The sequence below is a fragment of the Lissotriton helveticus genome, chromosome 5_1, assembly GCF_964261635.1.
Source record: "Lissotriton helveticus chromosome 5_1, aLisHel1.1, whole genome shotgun sequence".
Lineage (NCBI taxonomy): Eukaryota > Metazoa > Chordata > Amphibia > Caudata > Salamandridae > Lissotriton > Lissotriton helveticus.
Window position 1 is genome coordinate 1,904,380,289 of NC_136065.1, and position 24,132 is coordinate 1,904,404,420.

Below are 24,132 nucleotides of genomic sequence, written 5' to 3' on the forward strand. Positions count from 1 at the left end.
AACCTCTACCCCTAAACGGTATAGGAATGGGAAGGCGCAATACTTTGAGATCTGCCACGGCACCCAAACAAAATGCAGCTACCAACCCTCAGCTTCCCAGTTTGACTGCGATAGATCGTATGCTGCAAAAAACAATTGGGGTGCCATTGAGAATACTGAACGTCGTATGTCACTGCCCGTGGGTTTTCTTCCTCCTTTGCCCCCCTCCAATATATCAATGTTTACAACCAATTCTCAAGATTCAATCTTGGCACCTTCCTTTGTTTCCCTTCCTGGTATCCGCCAGGTCGCAGCGGCTCAAGCTTTACCTTCTTTGAGCAGCATTGCGCCTACTATGACACTACCCTTATCCCCGCAAGAAAGGCTGTCCCAGACCCCGATTACTCCCCTGTCCCAACCAAATGATAATAAAAGCAGCGAGAACTTCGAAAGATCTTTAACCCCTTCGCTGCGGCGGCTATTCCGCCGCAGCGCTAAGGGGGTGGGGCGGCCGCGCGGCAGCCGCGCGGCGGTTCCGTGCTTGTGATGAACCGCTCCGTCACGGCTCGCGGGTGAGCTGTGCTTGTGACGGAACGGTTCCGTCACGGCCCCGCCCGTTCTTCAGAACGTTAGCGCAGGCGCGGAATTCGCGCCGCGCAGGCGCGGCGGCAGGGCCATGACTGAACCGTTCCGTCACCAGCACAGCCCACCCGTGGCTCGTGACGGAACGGTTCCGTCACGAGCGTGGAAGAGGTTAAGCCCGACTCCGATCTCTGAGGATGACCAAGGCACAAACAGTCCCAGTGTAATCACTAAAGGACAATTGGCCAGGTTAAGGTCCCAACTCCCTTCTGGAGATAATCTTTTTAACCAAAGCCCAAAGACGAGTGCAGGAGAAAAAAGGAATAATAAACACAAAAGGGCTGAAAAGCATAAAACACTACACAATAAGAGTAATAGTAGCTATGCATCAGAATCTGCAACTCCATTTGCTGAATCTGATGGTCCCATACCTGCAGAACTCTTTTTGCAACGATTTGAGGCCTTGTTGCAAAAACCTTCTGCACAAATCAACAGTGGATCTCCAAATATCACCACTACCCCACTGTCTCGTGAAAAATCAAACCTAGAAAGCTCACTAAGTCCTCCCAAAGATATCCCACTCATTGCCCATATTGAAAATATTATGAAGTCCCTAATATTGCCGGTACTCGAGAGGGTAAAATAATTGACAAAAAGATTTGATAGCTTCGAACAAGGGACTCTTGATAACTTTTTTTCGGTAAAGGCACTCCTCAAACTACACTCAAAAAATAGCTTTCCCTCCAAGGAGCAAAATATGCAAGTCCCGATGCAGACCCCGACCATTGCTCCGTCAAACCAAAAAGGTCCCCCTGAGGCAACAGGTAGCAACAATCCTTTAGTACCTATGACAAAAAAGGGTAGCAAACCAAATAAAACACCAATAGAAAAAAGGGATAAGGGACGCAAAGAAAGTGAAAACACCCAACCCCAAAGCAACAAAAATGTTCCCAGAAAGGCAGCTACCACAGTCAGTAAGGAAGGCAATAGTGGTATATCCACACAAACCCAGAAAGATAAAAACACTCCTAGTAATACTGTAAATGAGAGGATAAATCCGACCAATAGATCGGGTGACACAGATAGAGAACTGCTTAGGTCTTCCCACATTGACCTGCCTCCTGCAAGCCTGCCATATGTGGTTGTTTTAACAGGAGTTCCCAAGTTACTGCCTGGCAAAACGGAGTCCTATTCCGAACTCAAAAACAAAACTGCACATTGGCTGAATAACAATAAGCCCCTACCGAGACAAATTGATGGAAAGGTTCTACTTGTTAGAAGAATCAGCTGGGTGGGCAGTAGAGCAAAAGATGCTCCAGGCGACTGCATCCTGGTCAACTTTCGGGATACACGCGCCGTAAAATCTATTTGCAACCATTATAACGGGCCTGGCAATAGTGGAATAAGAGCAGTTGGCTTGGGGTACTTCTACCCGCAACACCAAGCGCCTCCCCTCCAATGGCAGAACTATGGTTACTCATCCTGGGGAGGGCTACCTAATGATCATTGTATTCACCCCACCCCAAACTTTGACAACAGGCGAGAATATTATGGCCCTGGTTTAGGGTGTTGACATATCTACTCCCCTTTATTTCATTCAGAAGATAACCCAATCAGTGATCCTCTGATCCCAGTAGCACATCCAACTAATCAGAGAGATGCCCTAAATTTGGGCATATCCCCTGGGCCATTCCCAGCTATAGAGCCAACTGAAACTGAAACCTATTCCCTTAGAGTACGACCGAACTCTCTAACAAACCCCGTCACAGACAACACTGAACTACTCAAGGCCATTAGCTGGAATGTAGCAAGTATCCATAGAAAATTAGGCTTACCAAACTGGAACACCATGGTGGAAGCGCACCAGATTTGCATTTTTCAAGAGACATGGAGCCTGAAACCCCTCCATAGAGCTGGCTATGTTACCTTCTTCCTGCCTGCTACACCTTCAATTACAGGGAAGGGCCGCCCTTCGGGTGGGCTCCTTATATGGGTAAGCATCTGCCTGGGCTGCCATATCACACAAAAACCTACCAATTCCCCGGATATTCTTAGAATCTCGTTGAGGGGCTCTAATAGGGGGCAATCTATCGAGTTATTTAATAATTTATGCTAGGGGATCAAAAAACAGCTCTATGTCCCCGACAGTAACCACTCTTGAAAGTGAACTCAATGATTGCAATGAAGGCAGCCAAGTCGTGGTCGCAGGAGATTTTAACTGTACATACGAGCCCCTAGCGACCGAGGACATCCTAGACCTAGGTGAAGATGATGCAAGGAGGGGCATACCCATGTTATCCATCGAACCAATCAAAAGATGGTCCCAAAGGGCGATCCAGCTAAACGCACTGACCATGGAGGATGGGTTAAGAGCTGTAAACGGTCGAACCATTTCGGACCCCTTGGGCGCTGATACCTTCAACAGGGTGAACTGCACGTCAAGAATTGATTATATCCTCCTCGACTTTACATTATGGAAGTTTGTTAAGGATATGGCTGTTCTACCCACTATAGACAGTGACCACAACCTGCTTTCACTAAATCTTAAAAGTTTGTGGCCAAGTAAAATTAATGGAAAAACATCCAATAAGTTAGAGTTCGTCCCCAAAGTTTTTCCATCCAATTGTGGGAGACGCCTCAAATGGTCTAAAGTAGCCCTAGACGAACCCAAGCTTAAAGCTATTGATATAGCATTAACTACCTCGCAAAGGGAGATGGATACTATCCTTCAAGCCCACCTAGTCCCGGGTAGGGCAACACTTGTGTTCCAGGAAACCATTAAGACAGTAGGGAAATTATTCCTGAAGCAAGTTTCCGGGGGTAAGCCTATTAGGATCCAGAAACCAAAGGGTGTGCATGAGTGGTTCACCCCCACTTGCCGCCATAAAAAGCTAGCCCTGATTAAGGCCATCAAAGGCAAGTCACAATCCTCGATACAGTGTGCTAGGAAAGAGTACAAGCAGGCGATAGCAAATGCAAAAAAGGAGTGGGAACACGAGTATTGGCAAATCCTAAAAGAGGCTAGCTCTACTAAGGATACCAGGCGCTTCTGGGACACTATAAGAGCTAGAATTAGACCAGATAGTGATCTTATTACATGTAGTATCACTAGCCAAGCTTGGTTTGACCACTTCTCAAAATTATATTCCAGTCAGCTTGGGACTAGCGCCCTAACTACATCCAACTTTCACGCTTTGGAAGGTGACCCTAACGAGTTCCCCTTTACAATTAAGGAGGTGGAGTACGCAATTAGTACCATTGTGCCCCAAAAGGCAGCTGGCCCAGATGGCATTCCTGGGGATTTGCTTCGTTCGGACAAGCCGAAATGGGGGAAATTCATACACTCTTTGCTTACTGCAATTGACAAAGGTGCTACTATTCCCCAGTCCTGGAAAGGGGCCGAGGTTGTGCCGATTTTTAAAAAGGGGATGAGGGATGACCCCTCTACTTATCGGCCCATAAGTTTGTTAGATACAACCCAGAAGGTTATTGGTAAGGTGCTGTTGGAGAGAATATTACAATGGATCGAAGAAAATGAAATTCTCTCCGATCTCCAAGCAGGGTTCAGGGCCGGAACGGGCACAATAGAGCAAGTGTTTAGGTTAATGCTAATTTACTGGAAGGTGGTGGTCATAGGCAAGGGCAGTCTTTATCTCGCTTTTATCGACCTAAAGACTGCCTTTGACCTTGTGCCCAGGGAGACTCTTTGGGGAGCCCTTGCCGACATTACATTGTTACATTCTCTCCATGTTGGTCAGGCTCCACGAGGACAATTTTGCCCAAATAAGATGGGGTACAGAGGGCGAAAAAACCGACAGAATCCCGGTAGAGAGAGGGATCCGCCAGGGATGTGTTCTTGCTCCCACCCTTTTCTCATTGTATGTTAATGGTGTGGTTGAGCATCTCTTAAAAGATCCTTCAGATGAACCATCCCTGGCGGGCGATCGAATACCTACCCTCCTATTTGCGGATAATACGCTCTTGTTGTCCAAATCCCCTATGGGCTTGCAAAAACTCCTCGACAACTTCCAGACCTTTTGCTCGGAGCGGGGCCTAGTAATTAACACCGACAAAACAAAATATCTAGTGATGAACCCCCCAAAAAATCTTGCCCGAGTCCCCACCCTAAATCTTGTGCCTTTGGAAAGGGTTACTGTGTTCGACTACTTTATACTAATATCACATACCATGCTGTGGACCCCACATCTTTGCAAAATGCTGCTAACCCATAAGAGGGTAGCTGGAGCATTGCTCAAGGAGCAGCGTTCCTGTTCAATAAGGCCGATAGCCCCAGTAATTGACATCTACAAGGCTAGGGGTGTTAGCACTGCTCTTTATGGGGCAGAGTTATGGGGTACAAATAGTATAGAGGAACTAACGAGGTCTGAAAACAAATTTTATAGGGCCCTTATGTCACTCCCCCAGAGCACCCCAATGATACCACTTATCCTCGACCTAGGCTGTCGCCCTATTAGCGATCTGGCAAAACTGCGGCCGTTGCTCCTATGGGCCCGGTTGTGGCGAGTACCGGAATTGGCCAAATACGCTAAAGGGCTATCTAAAGTTATGTCACTACCTGGATGGCACAAAATAAAGTGGTTAAAAGATTTAAAAGCCCTGCTTGGCAATCTGGGTCTAAGTGAGGCATGGGATGGCAGGTCCCCCCCCCCCCCCCCCCCCCCCCCCCGAAAACAACCCTAAAGAGCCTGTACTGGAATTGGGATGTTTCTCGAACCAGTACTAACCATGATCTGGGCAGGCTCGCGATGATTTTCTGAAGTTTAAGGACCTACCGATCCGCGAACTTTATCTGGACATCATCTGCAAACCATTTGATCGGGCCCTTTATTTTAGATTCAGGGTCGGGGCTCTCCCTGTGCGAGCCTTCACAGCTCGCTGGAAACCTCCGGCTCAGACAACAGTATTTTGCCCCATTTGTCCAAAAAGGCCAGAAACTATAGCACACTTCATGTTTGAGTGCCCGGAATACACGCACCCAAGAAATAGGTGGCTTAAACCATTGTGTCGGCTGTTGGGCACTAGGGGCCAGATGTAGGTAGGCATTTACCGGTCGGTAACGGCCGAATTCGGCCGTTACCGACCGGTAAATGCAATTTGAGATGTAGGGCCTGGTATTTTACAGACTCGGTAAATTTACCGATAGGTAAATTTACCGATTATGTAAAATACAGAGTCGGTATTTTTACGGAATAGGGAAAATTGATATGTAGGTGGGACTCTTCTGAGTCCCACAAGCATTAAAAAATCGGTATTTTACCATCAAATACTATTTGATGGTAAAATACCGATTCTGGTGTGCTTGCACATGTGTGCATGCACACCTATGCCATATGACAGGCAGACCTGCCCTTAGGGCAGGTATGCCTGCCACATGGCACCCGAGCCTCTTTTGGGGGTGCCTGAGGGTGTCAAAGTGACACCCCCTTCACCCTTGTGTCAATCGGTATTTACCGATGCGGTAAATACCGACCGGTAAATGCCCAATCATTCCTATGGGCTTCAAAGCCCATAGGAATGCATGGGCATTTACCGGTCGGTATTTACCGCATCGGTAAATACCGATTGTTTCCGAATCGGTAAATGCACATCTGTATTTACCTACATCTCGGTACTTTTATTTTACCACTTCTTAAATACCGAGTCGGTATGATGCGGTATTTAAGAGGTGGTAAAATAAAATTTACCTACATCTGGCCCTAGGTCTCATAATGAGGCGTTACGTATCCTAACAGCAGACTCACAGCCACTGTATGCTTGTGGTCTGTCTAAATTTTTAGCATGGGCATGGCAAATTAGAAGCAAAAGGCTTAAATGAAATGTTTAATTAGATTTTAAAGCAATTGTTTGAAATGTTTTTTATCTTGTAAATATTGAACTCAAAACTGGTGTAAATAGATTATTTCATGTTTTTATCCTAAAATTGTGTTTTTTTAATGTGAAGCTTTTATGATATGTTTTATATCGAAATAAAGCCTTTTGACTTTGACTTATGAAGTGCTGTATAAAGCTGGACCATATCACCTCCGGGATATATAACTGCTGATGCGAATTCTGCAGGTTATTAGTGATGTTGTTGGCACTTAACTTTTTGGTACTGCTCTTTACCTTTATCTGAGAGCATTCAAACCTGTGACTTCCACGTGGCACACTGATAGCTTTAACCGGTCCCTTCGACCTATTTTACTACTAAAGTTTTAGTGTTTGGTGTACTGTAAGACGAGTGTTGGTTAGAGCTGTGCATGTTGTGATCTGAAATAGGTCTTCGGCTGATGCCATGCTTGCACTGAGGAGTCCGCGCTAGAAAGAGGCCACGGGTGATACTAAATGTTAAAGCTGCTGATTTATTTTCTAGGCGGAGGAGTTCTACGTCTGCATCTATGCTGCTCGAGAAGGGGACTACGTACTCTTCCACCATGAAGGTGGCGTAGATGTGGGAGATGTGGACTCTAAAGCCCAGAAGTTTCTGGTTGGCGTGGGTGAAAAGCTGAGCATCGCAGATGTAAAAACACACCTACTAGTGCACGCGCCAGGCGACAAGATAGAGTAAGTGTACACCGCAGGCTGTGTTTGTTCTAAGTTGTTAGCCAAGGGCTTTGTACTTTGAAAGGAAAGTTTTTTTGACATTGATCCAACAGCTATTGAATCGGGTCTCACAGTGGCATGATTGGCTTAATAGGATGTTTCTGCACCATCACGCTTACCTAGAGCTACTTCAGACCCTCACAAAAAGAACAAGAATGTGTCTGCTAGACTTTGAGGGGAAAAAAAGGAGGGTAGTACATATGAAAGTTGTTCATGAACAGTCAAGGAGAATAATGCCATGCTAAGGACTGCTGAGAATTTGGATCGGGTATACAGTCTGGGTGCAAGCAAACTGGTTTCTGTGGAAATTGGGTGATTTCTGGGAAGGCCAGAAAAGTGCATCTGAAAGGCTTTGTCTGACCATTCTCGAGGTAATCAAGTTCTCTCTATGCTCCTCTTAGCAGCTACCACGTCTTCATGCGTCATTTTTAAGTCCATAATTGGCCTTGAAAGCTCTGTGTTAAAATGTACATTCTATAAAAGCAATCTTGTTCACTCGTGACATTACTCCCTATAGACTGTGCTCGCTAACACGGATCCACACCATTTGCTGTCTTCGCTTGCTTTCCTCCCCTGACTTCAACAACACAATTGCCAAGGTACTCCCATAACCAGCAGTATATTAACAGATGGTGTCCGAAGGCGTGAGAAGGGCGGAGGCCTAAATAACGGGAGGTCCTAAAACAGCACAGGCCGCCAATCTAAGTACCAACGACGGTCTTATTTGCAATTTTTCGTCAGACTTTGAGGGGCTATATCTCTTCTGCAATTGTGACCATAAACAATTTTCCAGGCGTAACATTATTTTGTACCCCTTTCAGTATTTCCAGTAAGTACAATACATACACTCCTCGTTCTGAGTACCTTTTGAAATGAAAACTGTTCGTTTCGAAGTGGCCCTTTCAGAACGCTCCAAGTTAACATTGGCTGTTGGGCTGTGTGTGTGTGTGTGTGGCAGTTCCTGATTGGTTCGACCTTGACTTGACCCTTCATCCTTCCCAAGGGGAATTACATTGAATACTATCGAACCGGATGATATATAACCTGTTGGGTACAGCGCTATAAAACAACGTGACAAATGCTGTATCCGGTGCTTGATTTAACACTTTATTTTCACATAGTTTAGGTACAGCTGGCATATTTTGGAAGTTATTTTTTGTGTGCAATTTTTGATAATTTTTTGTCTTATAAAACTGGAGTGAAGGCTAATAATGTAATATCTCTGCGTCCCTTCGTGATTGGAAACCAGTGCAAACTTCAGCATGTTTATTCTAAAAGATGGTTATGATGCTTACAAACCTGTCGTCATGTTCCTCGTGCTGGGGGGAAGCCGCTTCTGTTTCACTTTCACAAGCTGGCATCTGTGACCTTGCTTGCAGCATTCCCGGCAGGCCTTGGATGTCATCTTCATAATCTTCCAACCTTCCTGACTCGCCAGCAAACGTTTATGGAATTTCACACCCCAGTTAAATACATGTATCACTTACAAGTGAGTGGCTATTAAAATACTTTCTTTCCTTGAGAGTGTTTTGATGTGAGCCATTTAACCACTTTCTACATTATCCTAAATCACTGCATCTGCAAAAACAGTGTGTGCAAGGTGAAGGCATACTGCCTCTGCTTAGGTCCACTTGCTGTTTTTTTCCTCTTTTTTCTATATACTATTATCACTTATGTGCAGAAGATAAACTAAATCCTTCTCAAAATCCAAATGACCGACACTAGAACCAAGGAAACAAAATATATCTACAGTAATGCACTATGTTGCATATATTTAAAGATTCGAAGAGAAAATGTAGGAGCAGTTACAATTGCTCTGTTTCTATCTAGGTCTCTTAGGCTGCCCTTTCTATACTTGTGTTCAGGCATGAGTCATTTACTGCTTTAAGGCTAAGTCACTGTTGTAGCGGGAGATTGTTCTTTAACATGGAATCTGATATGTATGTACGCTTGTTTCTATAGCATAAACCTAGCTGAGCGTTAGTAGAGCTCTGCACATGGTAAAAGTCAAGCATAATATTAACAGGTGATAGAAGAGGAAGCTGGTTTGCAGACTTTAACTGCATTGTGTTGCATGTAGATTGGTTGTGATATAGTCTGTCTTACAGGGACACACATCCATGACACCTAGAAAACTTTACTTTGCAGCGGTGTGTTAGTTGCAGAGCCCTGCATCAAGATCGTAGTCTATGACGTTGACCCCAAGAGTGCAGCGAAGCAGTTATTTTCTCTTTCTAGTGTCAAATGCAGAACTGCAGACACTAACCTATTCTCTTTTTTTCTATTTTACATATAAATGATGTTTGCATGTACTGGATTTGTCTACTTTGTTACACTTGCCACAGCACTCTGCTTTTCTGTATCGGACTCAAATAATGATGGCATAATGCGTGACTGGTCCTGGTGATCGAAGCGCGACTGGTCCTCGTGATCGAAGCTAGCCTAAAACAAGGCACAATGCTGCGCCGATGTGACCTGAGCAGACGGCATGCACTTGTGTGATGTAAAAACTGCAGAACTCCAATAAGGATTGTTAGACCCGGCTTCCTGGGCACCAGGGCACTCAGGGGTAACTGCGCTCCAATCGCATCAACTGGAGTGTTCCCTCACTGATGTCCTGGGGCCTCAGTACTAAGGGACCCAAAACTGGATAACCAAGTACTCCTCTCCAGCTCTTGACTCTCTCAGGGTAGCGAGACCGAGCAGTCCAAGGCTTACTCAAGGAGGTGAGGTGGGGTTAGACATTCAGAATACAGTGTAAACCGTACCACCAGCTGATAAACTCAATGTCCAGTCAGTGCTTTACTTTTTATAAAAGAAAAGTACTTTAATACACATAAGATAATTATACTACACATAAAACTAGGATAAACAGTGAAAACCAGAAGTCTCTACAACCCTCTGGGACAGAGTTCTGACCCCAAACAGTATTATAGCGCCTCGACGCCAAGCACTATAAAAACACAGTTAACATGAAAACACACAGTAAGCATTGCATATTACAGATCATGTTACACAGGGCTGTTCTCATTCACTAGAGCCTTGATACCAAACTTTGTATTGAAAGGATATAGTTTCAGCATATGATGTGAAGTTAAATGTTCGTAATCCGCCCCATAACCCCCCACCGAAAGCAACAGAAGTGCCCTCCCATTGTGAGTGAGGACACCGCTCTAGTGGTGTCAGGGATCTGATCAAAGGTGCCGGATGTCTTGGCACAGTTTACTGGAGTCCCACTAGTCCAGTAGCCACTGGCTAGCTGTAGGAGGGTAGTGGCTGGGCAGAGTGCCAGTTCACCCTGATACCCTCAGAGATCACAAAAAGAAAGGTGGGGGCCTGCTTCACTGGCCTCTATTCCCAGTTACTGCTTGTACAGGCTCCCACAGCGCAAGGGAGGAGCCTAGAGGGGATTTGATCTCACCTTCAAAGACTAGAATCAAGCATCCTCCTCTCTGGCTCTCGTCATGTGCTGCAAGCTTCTTTCCACCAGCGTCTGTGATGTGCTGTAAGCTTCCTTTCCACACCTTGGGTGATGTGCCGCAAGCTTCCTTTCCACACCTTGGGCAGCTGTCTGTGATTTCCTTGGTCCAAAGCGAATGCTCCTCCAAGCCTCACAAAAACAGCTGGTCCTTAATGTTGCTGATGCTTTCCTTTGAGACGCAGTGAACAGAGTCTTATCTCTTGTCTTCACACTGCGGGGGTCGCGGCTGGTTACCGTCAGAGGGTTCTGGTGTGGCTGCTCGTCAGTCATAGACCAGTCTTGAACAACAGCTGACCACTCCGGCCAGACTTTTATCACCTCTGATTGATAGGCTCATCCAATCAGAGGGTCTGCTACGTTTGCATCCTGAATACACCTCCAATCACAAACCATTCACCGCGTGTTCAATGCATGGGTAAAGCATGTACCAGGTCCTGTTCTGGTATCAGGCTGTGCAACTCCCTAGAGAGGAATTTTAATTAACTCCAGCCCAGGAGGCCCTGACCAGTGGGGGAGGATTCTCTCCACAAAGTTAGTACAGCTAAACCCAGATAAGAGCAGAGTGTCTACCCCAGCCCACCAGGCCTTTCCAAGGAAATAGGGAGGGGCACGGGGGGGAGCTGGGATGTCCAGCAGAACAGCTCGCATTCCTCACACTGGCTCAAATCACCATTCTTCCCCTGTACACCCACGGGCTCTCAAACACACATCAGTCAGACAAAGGCAACAGGCCCACAGGCATAGCAAACTGCACAGACTTGGTCAGGAGGGTGCCTAGGGACTCACCCCTCCTGACTATAGATTTATTGCTGCCACCACTGTCAGTCTACCACAGCCTTAATAGAGAGGGCAGTAGCCACTCTCTGAAAAATAGGGGTGCACTAGGCATGCCCCCTCGACCTCAGAGCCAAGCTCTAGGGTCTCAATCCATGTAAAAAGGGAGACCGTCAGTGGACATGTATGATTGTCATGCTCACTGAGGTAGGGATCTAGAAACTATACAGTAGCTTTTGCGTGACATGCCTGGAGATTGGCATAAGGCAGGGGAAGCACTCTCTCCAGAGACATGCAGGAGACTTCCCGTCCCAACAAGGATTTTACTATTTGTGGTTTAAATACATTTTCCTTTGCATCAGGAATGATTGACAACCATACTATTTAGAACCCACACTGTTTCTATTGGCAGTGATGGCTTTTTAATCTTTTCATATGTGTCCTTTTACATTTGTTGTACAGATTCATTATTTGTATGTTGAGCCCCAAATGGTGACTGAACCATGAACAAATCTAGACGTAAGTAACAGTTATTGATAATATCAAGATGCAACAGATTTTTACAAACACGGGTATATCGGTTTCTCTCAGAAGTACAAACTTTAAATGTGGACACGAATGCAAGGGGTACATTCAGAAACAATAAAACTCTATGATAGAGGGTACACGAAGGAGTCTACAAATCAATGATGAGACCATCTATTCCAAAGAATCAAAAATAAGGAAATGAATTTAAAACAATAGATAACAATTCCTCCGTAGCCAAACATGCTAGGGAAATAGATGTAGTAGTTGACCTTTCAGTCTGTTGTAGAATTCAACCTCCCTCTCATTTTTGTCTGCCCACAGTCTTTGTCAAGAGACTACTTAATTTTTTTTTTAAAACTGCTAAATGTCTAGCATCCCCACCTTCATAAGGAATGCTTGCAAGTGGAAGGCATGTGACGTCACGGGCAATGCTCAGGTTGTTCTTCACCTTTTGTCCATGCAGATTTCTGCTTTGTTTTTTCTATGCCTGTATCAGTGGACTGTTTACCACAGAGCTGCTGTTTATTGATACACTATGTACTGGATGCAACCTGAAAGTATGGTTTAAGGGCTTCTTGTATTGTGAGTTATCTCCTCACTGGCCCCTCGCCGTGAATCAGTGTCCTCTTGTTTGTGAGAGTAATTGTATGTTGCTCCTCTGAGGGTGTTTGAGTTGGTCCGCTAAGGAGTCCCCTTGTACTCCTAGTGAACAAAGAAGCTGCCTTCAGGGTGTTCCTGTTCAGACAGACTGCACTCCTGGTGCTGTATTACGTATTGGCATTGTTTGTGCCCGGCGCACCTTTCAAAAGGTGCGCCAGACGCAAACAATGCCAATGCGCCTTATTATGATCTATGCGCTGCCCCCAGGCAGCCGCGACCTCTTTACCCTGGTGGCAGCGCATTCATGTGAAAACACGGAGCAGCGTGTAAAGATGATATCCACAACCAGAGTAGCATAACACATAGTAGAAGCACCAACAGAGTGCTTACAGTCTAAACCATATGATAGGCAACAGAGGATCCCACAAATAATAAACAAATTGTAGAAATACACAATAATAGAACACCACAAGTCGCTCCGTGTTTTCAATGTGCAGACGGCAACCGCCAGCACTTTCAAAGGGCATTAGAGATCCCCCTGCAGGCAGGTGCAGTCAGTGACTGCACCTGCCTGCAAGGGGATGTCTGTGAGGTCCATGGGACTCCCTTTACCCCCTGCAGAAGGCTGCTAGGAGGTGCACTGAGAGTGCGGCACCTTTTAAATGGCGCACTGTCCGTGCGCCTCCTGAGGGCTTCTTTGACTCTGCGCCTGTAATCTGAAAGAGACACGTTAGTATTAGATTCCTTACCTTAGAATATCCCCAGGCGTCAGACTGGATCAGGAAATTTTTGCGTAGCAGTACCCTTGCGCGTCGATAGTCGTTCTCTCTGGCTCCGCGTCTGTCGTCGGCGCCGTGATGACATCGTCGGAGTACTTAGACGCCGCCTCCGCGTGCTGACGTCAGTTCTTTCTTTTTTCCGCGCCAGCAAGCGCAGATCTGGAAAAAGCAGTAACCCTTAGTCAATTTTTGACTAACTTTTTGGATCTTTTTGATCATTTTTCGAAGTCTTCACGACTCCGATCGGTGCCGTAGGGATGCCTGGCTTTAAGCACTGCGAGGATTGCGACCGCACGATGTCGGTCACGGACCCTCACCACCTGTGCCTAACTTGTCTAGGCGTCGACCACGACGACAAGGCCTGCTCCGACTGCCGGGCCCTCTCTTCGAAAGCCAGGCGGGAGCGGTCCCGCAGGCGACTCGAACTCCGGCAGTCAGTCCCGCGCCGCGAGAGGTCCCGGTCCCACGGGAGGTCGCGGGCTCTAAGGCACCACAGTTCCGAGAGTAGGCCGCACTCCTCCGGGTCGAAGTCGTCGTTGGGTAAGAAGCAGAAGAAGTCCAAGCGGTGTCATCGCTCTTCGGACTCCCCCCGACGCTCGCGCGATGCGGCCTGGGGTTCGGGTGACACCACACACGCGGCTCCGTCGGAGTCGCGGGCGCCGCGTCCACCTCCACACACTCCGGTCCCTGGGCTGCACGCGACGCCGGAGGAGATTGAGCGCTTCCTCATGGCCATGAGCAATCTCTCTCCTCTGACGGGCTCCGCGGCGCCTCCGGGCCCAGCGGACCCGTCTGGGGCCTCTAGCGGGTCGGGGGCTTTGGCCCTGACGCCGTCGGGTGCTTCGGCCCCGACGCCGCCGACGTCTTCGGGCCCGGCGCCGCTAGGCCCCACAATCCCGACGCCGCCGGTGCCTTCGGGCCCGGCGCCGCAGGGTTCAGCGGCCCCGGCGCCTACGGGCCCGGCGCCGCGGGACCCCCCTGGACCTTCCTCGGGATCTGGATCGTCGGTCCCTGGGCTGCACGCGACGCTGGAGGAGATTGAGCGCTTCCTCATGGCCATGAGGAATCTCTCTCCTCCGACGGGCTCCGCCGGCGCCTACGGGCCCGGCGCCGCGGGACCCCCCTGGACCTTCCTCGGGATCTGGATCGTCGCCGGTGGACCTTACGACCTCCCCGGCGTCGGACCATCGGGTGTCGCCTCCGGCGCCGTCCTCGGGCGGCGCCGTCCCCAATACCTCCTTCGTTGCTGTTCCGACGTCGGGACGGCCCCGATGGGCGCCGCTCCAGACGTCGTTTGGAGAGTTTCACTTCTATGAACAGGCCACATTGGTTGAGAACCCTGAGTATCAGGAGATGGGTGATGAAGGGGATTGGGAGGGGTCGGAGGACCCTCTGACCCGAGAGTGTCAGTCTCATGAGGCCTGGGCAGGAGACCTTGGGGAGGCCAGTGGCCTGGACACCTCTCCAGACACTGGTTTTGTCTCCCCTCTTTCCGTGGCTTCGGAGGAGGGGGCAACCTACAGTGTGGTGTTGATGAGGGCTGCCAAGGCCTTGGGCCTTGAGCTCCACGTCGCGGCCGTGAGGACTAATCTCCTCACTGAGGTCCTTCAACCGCAGTCAAGCTCGGCCGAGCCTCTGCTGCCCTTTAATGAGGCCTTGACCGACGTTCTTCTGGGCACTTGGTCCAAGCCCGCTACGGGTTCGCCCGTAGATGGGAACGTGGCCAGACGCCACCGCCCGGCCCCGGGCGACCCATGTTTCCTGTCCACCCACCCCACCCCCGAGAGCCTGGTCATCCAGGCCTCCAATTCCCAGACCGCGTTCCCGTCTGCTCCGCCGGACTGGAAATCCAAGAGGTATGAGCAGTATGGTAAAAAGATCTTCTCATCCCTTAGTCTGGGACTGCGGTATTCCAACACCGCGTGCCTCTTGGGCCGTTACACCCACTCTCTGTGGGATACGGTTGCGGAAGTGCTGCCAGAGTGTCCGTTGGAGGTACGGGCCAAACTCGGCCAAGCCCTTGTGGAGGGCCGGGATGCAGCCAAATATTCCATCCGGTGTGGGCTGGATACCACCGACTCGCTAGGTAGAGCGATGGCAATGACGGTGGCGGTCAGACGCCACGCCTGGCTGAGGTCCGCCAACTTTTCGGCCGATGTCCAGAACATGTTGATGGACATGCCGTTTGATGGCCGTCGCCTCTTTGGCGACAAGGCAGACCATGCGCTTGAGCGCTTTAAGGACTCCAGGGCTACGGCCAAATCCTTGGGCCTCTCGGCCCCGCGCCAGCAATCGGCTGCTTTTCACTCCTTTCGTGGCCACGGAAGGGGTGTACCCACACGTGCTGCCAGCCACGCTCCGCAGGGCAATACCCAACGCGGTGGCGGCCGTGGGAACCGCCGTCCCGGCGGTAGGGGTCAACGGCGAGGTCAGTCCACACCTTCCCCCGCAGCATCCGCCTCAAAACCCTCCTAGTCCGTGCTTTCAGGCCCATGTGACGCCAGTGGGGGGCAGGGTTCGCCATCACCACCTCCACTGGCGCACTGTCACTTCGGACAGGTGGGTGCTGCAAATCGTCCGAAGGGGCTACTCCCTCCCCTTCGAGGCGACTCCTCCAGCCATGCCACCGCAGAACCACCGTGTATCGGGGGATCATTTGCGACTTCTGCAGGAGGAAGTTACGGCCCTCCTGGCCAAGGGGGCCATCGAGCGCGTTCCTGGGCCGGAAGTAGGGTGTGGTTGCTACTCCCACTACTTTCTGGTACCCAAGAAGGGCAAAGGGGGCCTACGCCCTATCTTGGACCTAAGGAACGTCAACGGCTTCCTCCGGAAGGAGAAGTTCAAAATGCTGACACTGGCTCAGGTCCTAGCTGCCCTGGACCCAGGAGACTGGATGGTAGCGTTGGACTTGCAGGATGCTTAGTTTCACATCCTCGTCCTGCCGGCCCACCGGCGCTACCTGCGGTTCACGGTTGGCTGCGAGCACTTTTAGTATACCGTGCTCCCCTTCGGCCTTACCAGCGCCCCACGGGTGTTCACAAAGGTGATGGCGGTGGTCGCAGCTCATCTGCACAAGTTAGGGGTTTCAGTCTTCCCCTACCTCGACGACTGGTTGTTGAAGGCGGGCTCGCCCCAGACAGTTGTCAGCCACCTCCAGACTACGGCAGATCTCCTGCACCGGCTGGGGTTCTCCATCAATGTGCCGAAGTCACACCTGTGTCCCTCTCAGAAGCTCCTTTTCATCGGAGCGGTTCTCGACTCGGCGCGGTTTCGGGTTTATCCACCCGAACAGCGGGTCCGGGATATTCAGGCTCTGATTCCCATCTTTCAGCCGTTATCCCGGGTCTTGATCAGGTTGAGGCTGCGGCTTCTGGGGCTGATGGCCGCCTGCATCCTACTGGTGCATCACGCCAGGTGGCGGATGCGGGCTCTGCAGTGGGACCTGAAGTTTCAGTGGGCCCAGCATCAGGGCAACCTGTCCGACCACGTCCTGATCTCGGAGGGCACTGCGAGACAGCTACAGTGGTGGCTCACGGACCGCGATTGGGTCAGCGGCAGATCCCTCTCCCTTCCCCAACCGGAGCACGTAGTTGTGACGGACGCGTCCCTCCAGGGCTGGGGAGGCCACATGGGAGAGGCGGAGATCAGAGGCCTCTGGTCTCCGGCGGAGGCCCGGCTCCACATCAACCTGTTGGAGTTACGGGCGATTCGTCTAGCACTGAAGGCATTCCTCCCCTCTGTCCGGGGGAGTGTAGTGCAGGTGTTCGCGGACAACACCACCGCCATGTGGTACTGCAACAAACAGGGCGGGGTGGGGTCGTGGACCCTTTGCCAGGAGGCTCTGCGCCTCTGGCAATGGCTGGAACGCCAGGGCGTGACCCTGGTGGCTCAACACCTGGCGGGTTCTCTGAACGCCAGGACGGACGAGCTCAGCCGTCGGTGCATGATGGATCACGAATGGCGTCTGAACTCGGACGTGGCGCAAGGCCTCTTTCATCAATGGGGAGAGCCTTGGTTAGATCTATTCGCCACCGAAGAGAACGCACAATGTCATCAGTTCTGCGCGTTGGAGTTTCCAAGGTGGCACTCGCTCGGAGACGCTTGTCGTCGCGAGTGGAGTTGCGGTCTATTGTGCGCCTTTCCGCCTATACCACCTCTCCCCAGAGTGCTGCAGAAGATCAAGGCGACCGGGCCCAAGTCATCCTTGTGGCTCCGGACTGGGCGAGAAGGTTCTGGTATCTAGAGCTACTCAGTATGTCAGTCGATCCCCCGGTTCGTCTGCCTCTTCAGGAGGACCTTCTGTCGCAGCAGCAGGGGACGGTCCTCCACCCGAACCTGTCCAGTCTCCACCTCCATGCTTGGAGATTGAGCGGGGACAGTTGAGGCCATTTGACTTGCCTCCTGAAGTCTGTAACGTCATTCTGGCAGCCAGGCGTCCCTCCACAAAGTCGGTATACGCCTGCAGGTGGAACAGATTTTTGGCATGGTGCACAGCAAAGGCTGTGGATCCCCTTGCTGCCCCTCTCTCTGAGGTTCTTCTCTTCCTTCTTTCTCTTGCCCAGCAGGGCTCTGCTCTGGGCACTATCAAGGGCTACCTTTCTGCCCTTTCAGCCTTTCTGAGGCTGCCTGATCAACCTTCTTTGTTCAAGTCCCCTATTGTCAATAGATTTCTAAAAGGCATCACACACACATTTCCTCCTATTCCTGTTGTGATGCCTCAGTGGGACTTGAACCTGGTTCTTACGTTTCTGATGTGCGCTCCTTTTGAGCCACTTCACAACTGTCCTCTCCGCCTTCTTACTCTGAAGACTGCTTTCCTGGTTGCCATCACCTCTGCCAGGAGAGTGATTGAGCTCCAGGCCCTTTCTTGTACTCCACCTTTCCTTTCTGTCCATCCGGACAAAGTGGTTTTGCGTACTAAGCCATCTTTCCTGCCCAAGGTTGTCACGGCCTTCCACATCGGGCAGTCTATCACCTTGCCAACCTTCTTCCCGCCACCGCATCCCTCTAAAGAGGAAGAGCGGCTCCACCGTCTGGACCCAAAACGTGCGCTCTCACTTTAGTTGGATCGCACACGCCAGTTCCGGGTGGATGACCAACTCTTTGTTGGTTACGTGGGCGCTAAGAAGGGGAAAGCGGTGCACAAGAGGACCATCTCCCGGTGGATCATCTTGTGTATCCGGCATGCTACTCCTTGGCTAGAAAGGAGCCCCCTGTTGGATTACGGGCTCATTCCACCCGAGCCACGGCGACAACTGCCCTGGGCCGGGGTGTGCCCTTACAGGATATCTGTCAGGCAGCTACGTGGGCATCGCTGCACACGTTTGCACAACACTACTGCCTGGACAGCCAAGTCCGGAGGGATGGCTTCTTCGGCCGTTCCGTCCTCCAGGACTTTCTGGTGTGATTATTGGTTCGCAGACCCACCACCGGGGTTGGTATTGCTGGGGTATCTATTCTAAGGTAAGGAATCTAATACTAACGTGTCTCTTTCAGATGCACAAGTTACTACTTGTGTAACGATATATCTGTAAGAGACATTAGTTAGTATTGGATTCCTTACCGACCCACCCATCCTCCCCGTTCTGCGAACCGATATCTAGGGTTAGGGTTATCCCCTTTCAGGGCCCTAGTTTCAATGGCACCAGTGTTGGTTTTTTAACATGGCTCTGCGTTTCTGGCGCGGAAAAGCTGTGTCTAAGAACTGACATCAGCACGCGGAGGCGGCGTCTAAGTACTCTGACGACGTCATCACGGCGCCGACGACAGACGCGGAGCCGCAGACGACTCCTACCGACGCGCAAGGGTACTGCTACGCAAAAATTTCCGGATCCAGTCTGACGCCTGGGGATATTCTAAGGTAAGGAATCTAATACTAACTAATGTCTCTTACAGATATATCGTTACACAAGTAGTAACTTGTGCATATGGCGCACATGCAAAGTCAAAGTAATTCCCTCATTTGCATAAGGCACACCCCTATGCAAAATAGGCAACACCCTCTGAAGATGGCGCTGGCGCATTGTGTGCCAGTGCTATCGGTATTATAGAAGGTGGCGCACAAGTGTCTGTGCTCCCTTCTATAATACCTAAATGCCCTGGGGGCACGCAAAGTGGGTACAAACGCCCGTTGCGCCCCCGGGGCACCTTCTGTAATACGGCCCCTGGTTCTCTTGAGCAGCATCGAGCTCTACCATGGATCCATATGAATGAGCATGGTGCCCGCCGCTGCTGCTGCTGTCCATTAATGTAGATTTCTGCCTTGCTTGCAAGAACACAACCGCATTCATTGTGTGACTCAATGGTGAGTTATGGACGATGTGAGGCATCCAGACTTCATGAAGCCGCCTTCATGCTAGGACAACGCCCATCTGAGTTATAAAAACGCATGGCCTGCCCTTCGCTTGAGCTCTCTTCTGATGCAGCTTTGGCAGTCTGGACTGACGCATCTGCCTTACGGTAATGAACAGACCTCAAAATGAGCTGACTTAGCATTGATGTATATCCCCCAATTAGGCTAAACTGATTTTTTCCTCTGACAGTGCTCGGCTCCTTGTTGAAATGTTATGAATGGCTCTGATCCAGCCATTAAGCTGCTCTGCTCGTGCCAGGGCCTCCTGACTCATCGCAGAGATTGGGCGATGGGACATGGACGGAATGTGTAATGTGGAGATACCTGAGCAAAGATCCAATTTATACGTACATGCTCAGTCAGGAAGTTAAGGAGCTGCCATTCTGATTAAAATTGTCAGTCCGGACTTTTTGCCTGAAATATCATTCCTTGTAAAGTGGATTTGAACGCTGAATGCAGACAGTGGCTTCTCGTTGGACAACGGTGTCAGTTAAGTTAAAGAAATCAATGACGTTTTCAGTCCAGCTTTTCCCATATACTTACCCATTCCTATCCAGGGTGAGTGTTGACAAACAAAACCACATGTACTACCTATTCTTGATGCCATCGTTATTTGACCCTGAAAGGAGTCTATGCCCTAATGCCTTAAGGCAGGGATCTTCAAAGTTGGTCTTGGGTGGCTAGGTCCATGCCAATTTTTTTTAAATATCTATATTTATCTAAATGGGTATATTCCAAAAATCTGGCATCGATCCGGCCCTCCAGGACTGATTTTGGAGAACTCTGCCTTAAGGGTTCTGGAGCTTTGTTCTGCTCTGGTCAGCTGGTGTGTATGAGTGACACTCGGTTGACGTGACCCTATCATACATAGACTGTCATTTTTCAGCTTGATTCACCATCGTGTTTACTTGGTAAGAAGAGCATCGGTGCTGCTCCTGAAGGGCCTTCTTCTGTGACGTCTGCCACCTTTGCATCTTGCAGGATCTGTTAAAATGGCGCACACCTTCAACTAATGTATAGATAGACTTTGAGAAGTGAGAGACGGGAAAGGACCTAGAGTTGAAAATGTTACCTTTTCAATGCAGTTGATTTCCTTCTACAAAGAAGGTGATTTTTACGTGCTGAGCTTTGATAGAGGACACGATAAGGAAATGGTTTGCCGACCCCAATTGCACATTCAGAGACCTTCTTGACATTCCACAAAACCTACATTACTAAAGGCGAGCAAAATAAAAACCTATATTCCCACCACAGCATTAGGAAATTTCTAGCATTGTTAATGAAGTGACCTGCTCATGAACTTGCTAATTACTGTCTTTATTTTGACTCATTCACAGCATCCTTGCCAGCTTCATTACGGGCCTCTTTAACTTGTACGACGACTTGTACTTCACTTACCTGGAGATCAACCCCCTTGGTAAGCGATTACAATAATTATGAACCTTCTCATGCATCTTCAACTGTGGCCTGAGTACCAATAACTAGTTTTTAGGTTTGTGAAGATCTTTTGAGTTTGGTAGTGTTGCATATGCAGGATTCTTACTAATAGGAACTGTCAGTCAGCCACCTTAATGCATGGGTCCATTCTCATTCTCATGTAGTTGTCCGTGCACACTCTACAAATGTCTTAGAAACACGATTGTAAACCCATTCTATACAACAGTACAATTCTCTGCGAAAATGTCATTTTCATTACTTTTATTCTGTAACTCCATTTGTCTTCTGTTTGCACTCGAAATGTTGACATTTCTTACAATTTTCAGTCAATTACTCTCAAGATGATTAACAGACCGTTTCAGGGTTTTAATTCCTACTTTTAACTACATGTACAGTCTGGACACACTCTTCACATGCCCTGGCATTGCTTTTTATTATTTTGTGGCTAGCACCTGGTTTATGACACGAGCATTATTCCAAGCTTGTGTTCAAATACAGGGCTGCGTTAGCTAGTTGTATGACTTCTTGGCCTAGTGGTTTGGTGAACCAGTGCCTCCATTGCAGGGGTCTGTGTATGACCAAGGGGCCATGGGTGGGATTGGTGTATGGCCATGTATCTCTGGTTCAAATCCTGCCGGTCTGCTCTGACTTTCCACGGTCACTAAAATGAGTAGCTTTGACAAGGACAATAATGAAACCAATCCACAGTCCGTCATAGCGCTAAGAAACTTCTCGTGGTGAATATGTGCTGTACAGATATGTCTGTTGTGGTACATTATCAAGTGGCTGCAATCATTCTTAAGGTGACCGTTGTTGTGCATTTGATTCTTGAATGTAGTGGTGACAAAAGATGGAGTTTACGTCCTGGACATGGCGGCTAAGATTGATGCCACGGCTGATTACCTTTGCAAAGCCAAGTGGGGGGAAGTGGATTTCCCCCCTCCCTTTGGGAGAGAGGCCTACCCTGAGGTGAGTGGATTTTAAAGGTACTTCTATTTGCTCCTTTAGATATTCAAACGAGGAGGCCTTTTACTGGAAATCAAATTCAGAAAAGTTACAGGTGTTCTCTGCCAAATGCCCAGTCCTGAAATTCTACTGAGTGAGCCATGAACATCGACGATGGGTTCAACATGGGATGAGTTAGCAGTTCGTTATGTTTTCAGTAAAGCTTGCTTTGTTGACACTGCATTTTGTTTAAACTGGGTAACTGGCATAATGCTAATATTTCATAAAAAACAATAGTACCACTCCTCAGTTGTGCCTTTCTTTTTTAGCCGGACATACTATTTGCTTCTTAAATGTAAACGAAAAAAACACATTGTACGGGCAGAGTAATGAAATGTAATTTGAGAGTTTTGTGATGTCACGGAACGCAAAGTTAATAGATGCAATTTCATAGGGCACACTACAGGTAGCTTATCCTGTATATATCGGATGCCCCCTTCACACGCACACAGTACAAATTGTTATTATAAAAACACGCACGCGCCCAATATCGATTCGGTGCATGTAAGTATCCAGACCACAGGTGTTACCGGTTTGAAGAAAACCCTCCGCCCTTGGAAAGATGGACAGTGCCTCTCCCCTGCAGTAAAAATAAGAACCATTGCCCTGGTGATGTGATTTATAAAAGCTGACGCAAGCTCCTACCTTCATATAGAGTGCAATTAACCTATACTTTTACCTATGCTTCAGTAAGAGATCCATAATTCTGGCTTAAAAAAATCATGAAAGTTTCCTCTCGACCTGTGACCCGTCTAATTTCATAATAAGCTAAAGCTTGTAAGATTTTGAACTGAGGCCAGTAATGCTTTTAAGCCTACGCGTTCCAGCAGAGTCTTGTTGGACGTCAGCTCCCTCCCAACTCAATTTGTGTTCACTGAATCCATTTAATTAGCCAGACCTCCTGAGTCATCGTCTAGAGGTCACTTGAAGAGCGCCCACTCGGGACCCGCAGAGGCTCTTCTGGGCCAAGGCCTGCTGCCACGTGGCTGCGCAGTCAAGCTGCGCGTTAAAATATTCCATTTAAATGGCGCCGTTGCGCGAGACGCCTTCGGCATGCGTTGACTGGGCAATAACTTTTGATTGAGTATTCAAAAGGCATAAGACGTTGCACGCTCCGGCCGGCCATTGCGGTTGAGAGCAGTTATGATAGCGGGACATTGTATGTTTCCTCTCTGAAAGCATTAGTTTTTTTTTCTTTTAATACGGAGAGCATTTGGAAACACTTATCCGGCCTGCAGCAAACTGTAAAGCGCAGTACATTAGTGATGACAGCGAGGGCCGAGGAATGAGCGCTCTTATTTATTGTTTTAAGCCTGTCTGGTTGTTTCCATTGTTGAGTCGGGGGTAGAGTTGTCATTCATGTCCTGTTCGGAAGGCAGCTTGCTTAACTTCTTTTTAGGTGACAATGCTTTGCTGCTGGGCGATTCTCTGTTTAGGGGGTGGGCGTGGGCATTCCATGGGGCTGCACAGTTTGCTTCTTTGTTATGAACTCTTGTGATTGACCTACTCCTGCTCCTCCTGTTTGTTGTGTCCTATTTGTAGGTCTTATCCTTGTGCATATGTATTCTGTCTATCCTCCTCCAGTCTTAGTTCTGGGAGCGCAGAGGCTATTTTGTGTGTCACCATGCAGCAGACTGGCATCTTCGCATGTGCAGTGTGTAGGGCTGAGCAGGAACGTCTGATGCTCCTGGCGGTCTGCCATGTACCTTTTGTGAACTTGTAAGTGTGAGTAAGACCACATCCTTTTTAGACTGACTGACTCATGCTTGCTTTAGGAAGAAGGAACACCCGGCATTTCCAGTGCCCTCATACAGGGGTGCAACCAGTGGTCGAAGTGGGGAAAAAAAAGTAGGGGAACTGTGGGTGGAGAATCAGGGGGCGGGAATAACTGAAGATTGAATCAGTGGGCGGAGTCAGGGGTGTGGCTAGAAATAGCAAAACATAACAATTTTTTGTACGTCTAGCATTTCACTGACCAGTTCCAGCTTATAACGTTATTTAATTAAAACATT

At 48.9% G+C, this 24,132-nt stretch overlaps 1 protein-coding gene across 7 annotated transcripts in view; it reads left to right on the forward strand.

Moving 5' to 3' along the window:
• ACLY (ATP citrate lyase) overlaps positions 1-24,132 on the forward strand; it is a 362,794-nt gene that overhangs the window by 72,746 nt on the left and 265,916 nt on the right. For all 7 annotated transcript variants that reach the window (XM_078645438.1, XM_078645433.1, XM_078645436.1 and 4 more), the window contains exons 5-7: positions 6,935-7,125; positions 21,016-21,095; positions 21,954-22,084. In XM_078645438.1, coding sequence (XP_078501564.1) covers positions 6,935-7,125; positions 21,016-21,095; positions 21,954-22,084 — 402 coding nt within the window. The remainder of the gene's footprint in view (positions 1-6,934; positions 7,126-21,015; positions 21,096-21,953; positions 22,085-24,132) is intronic.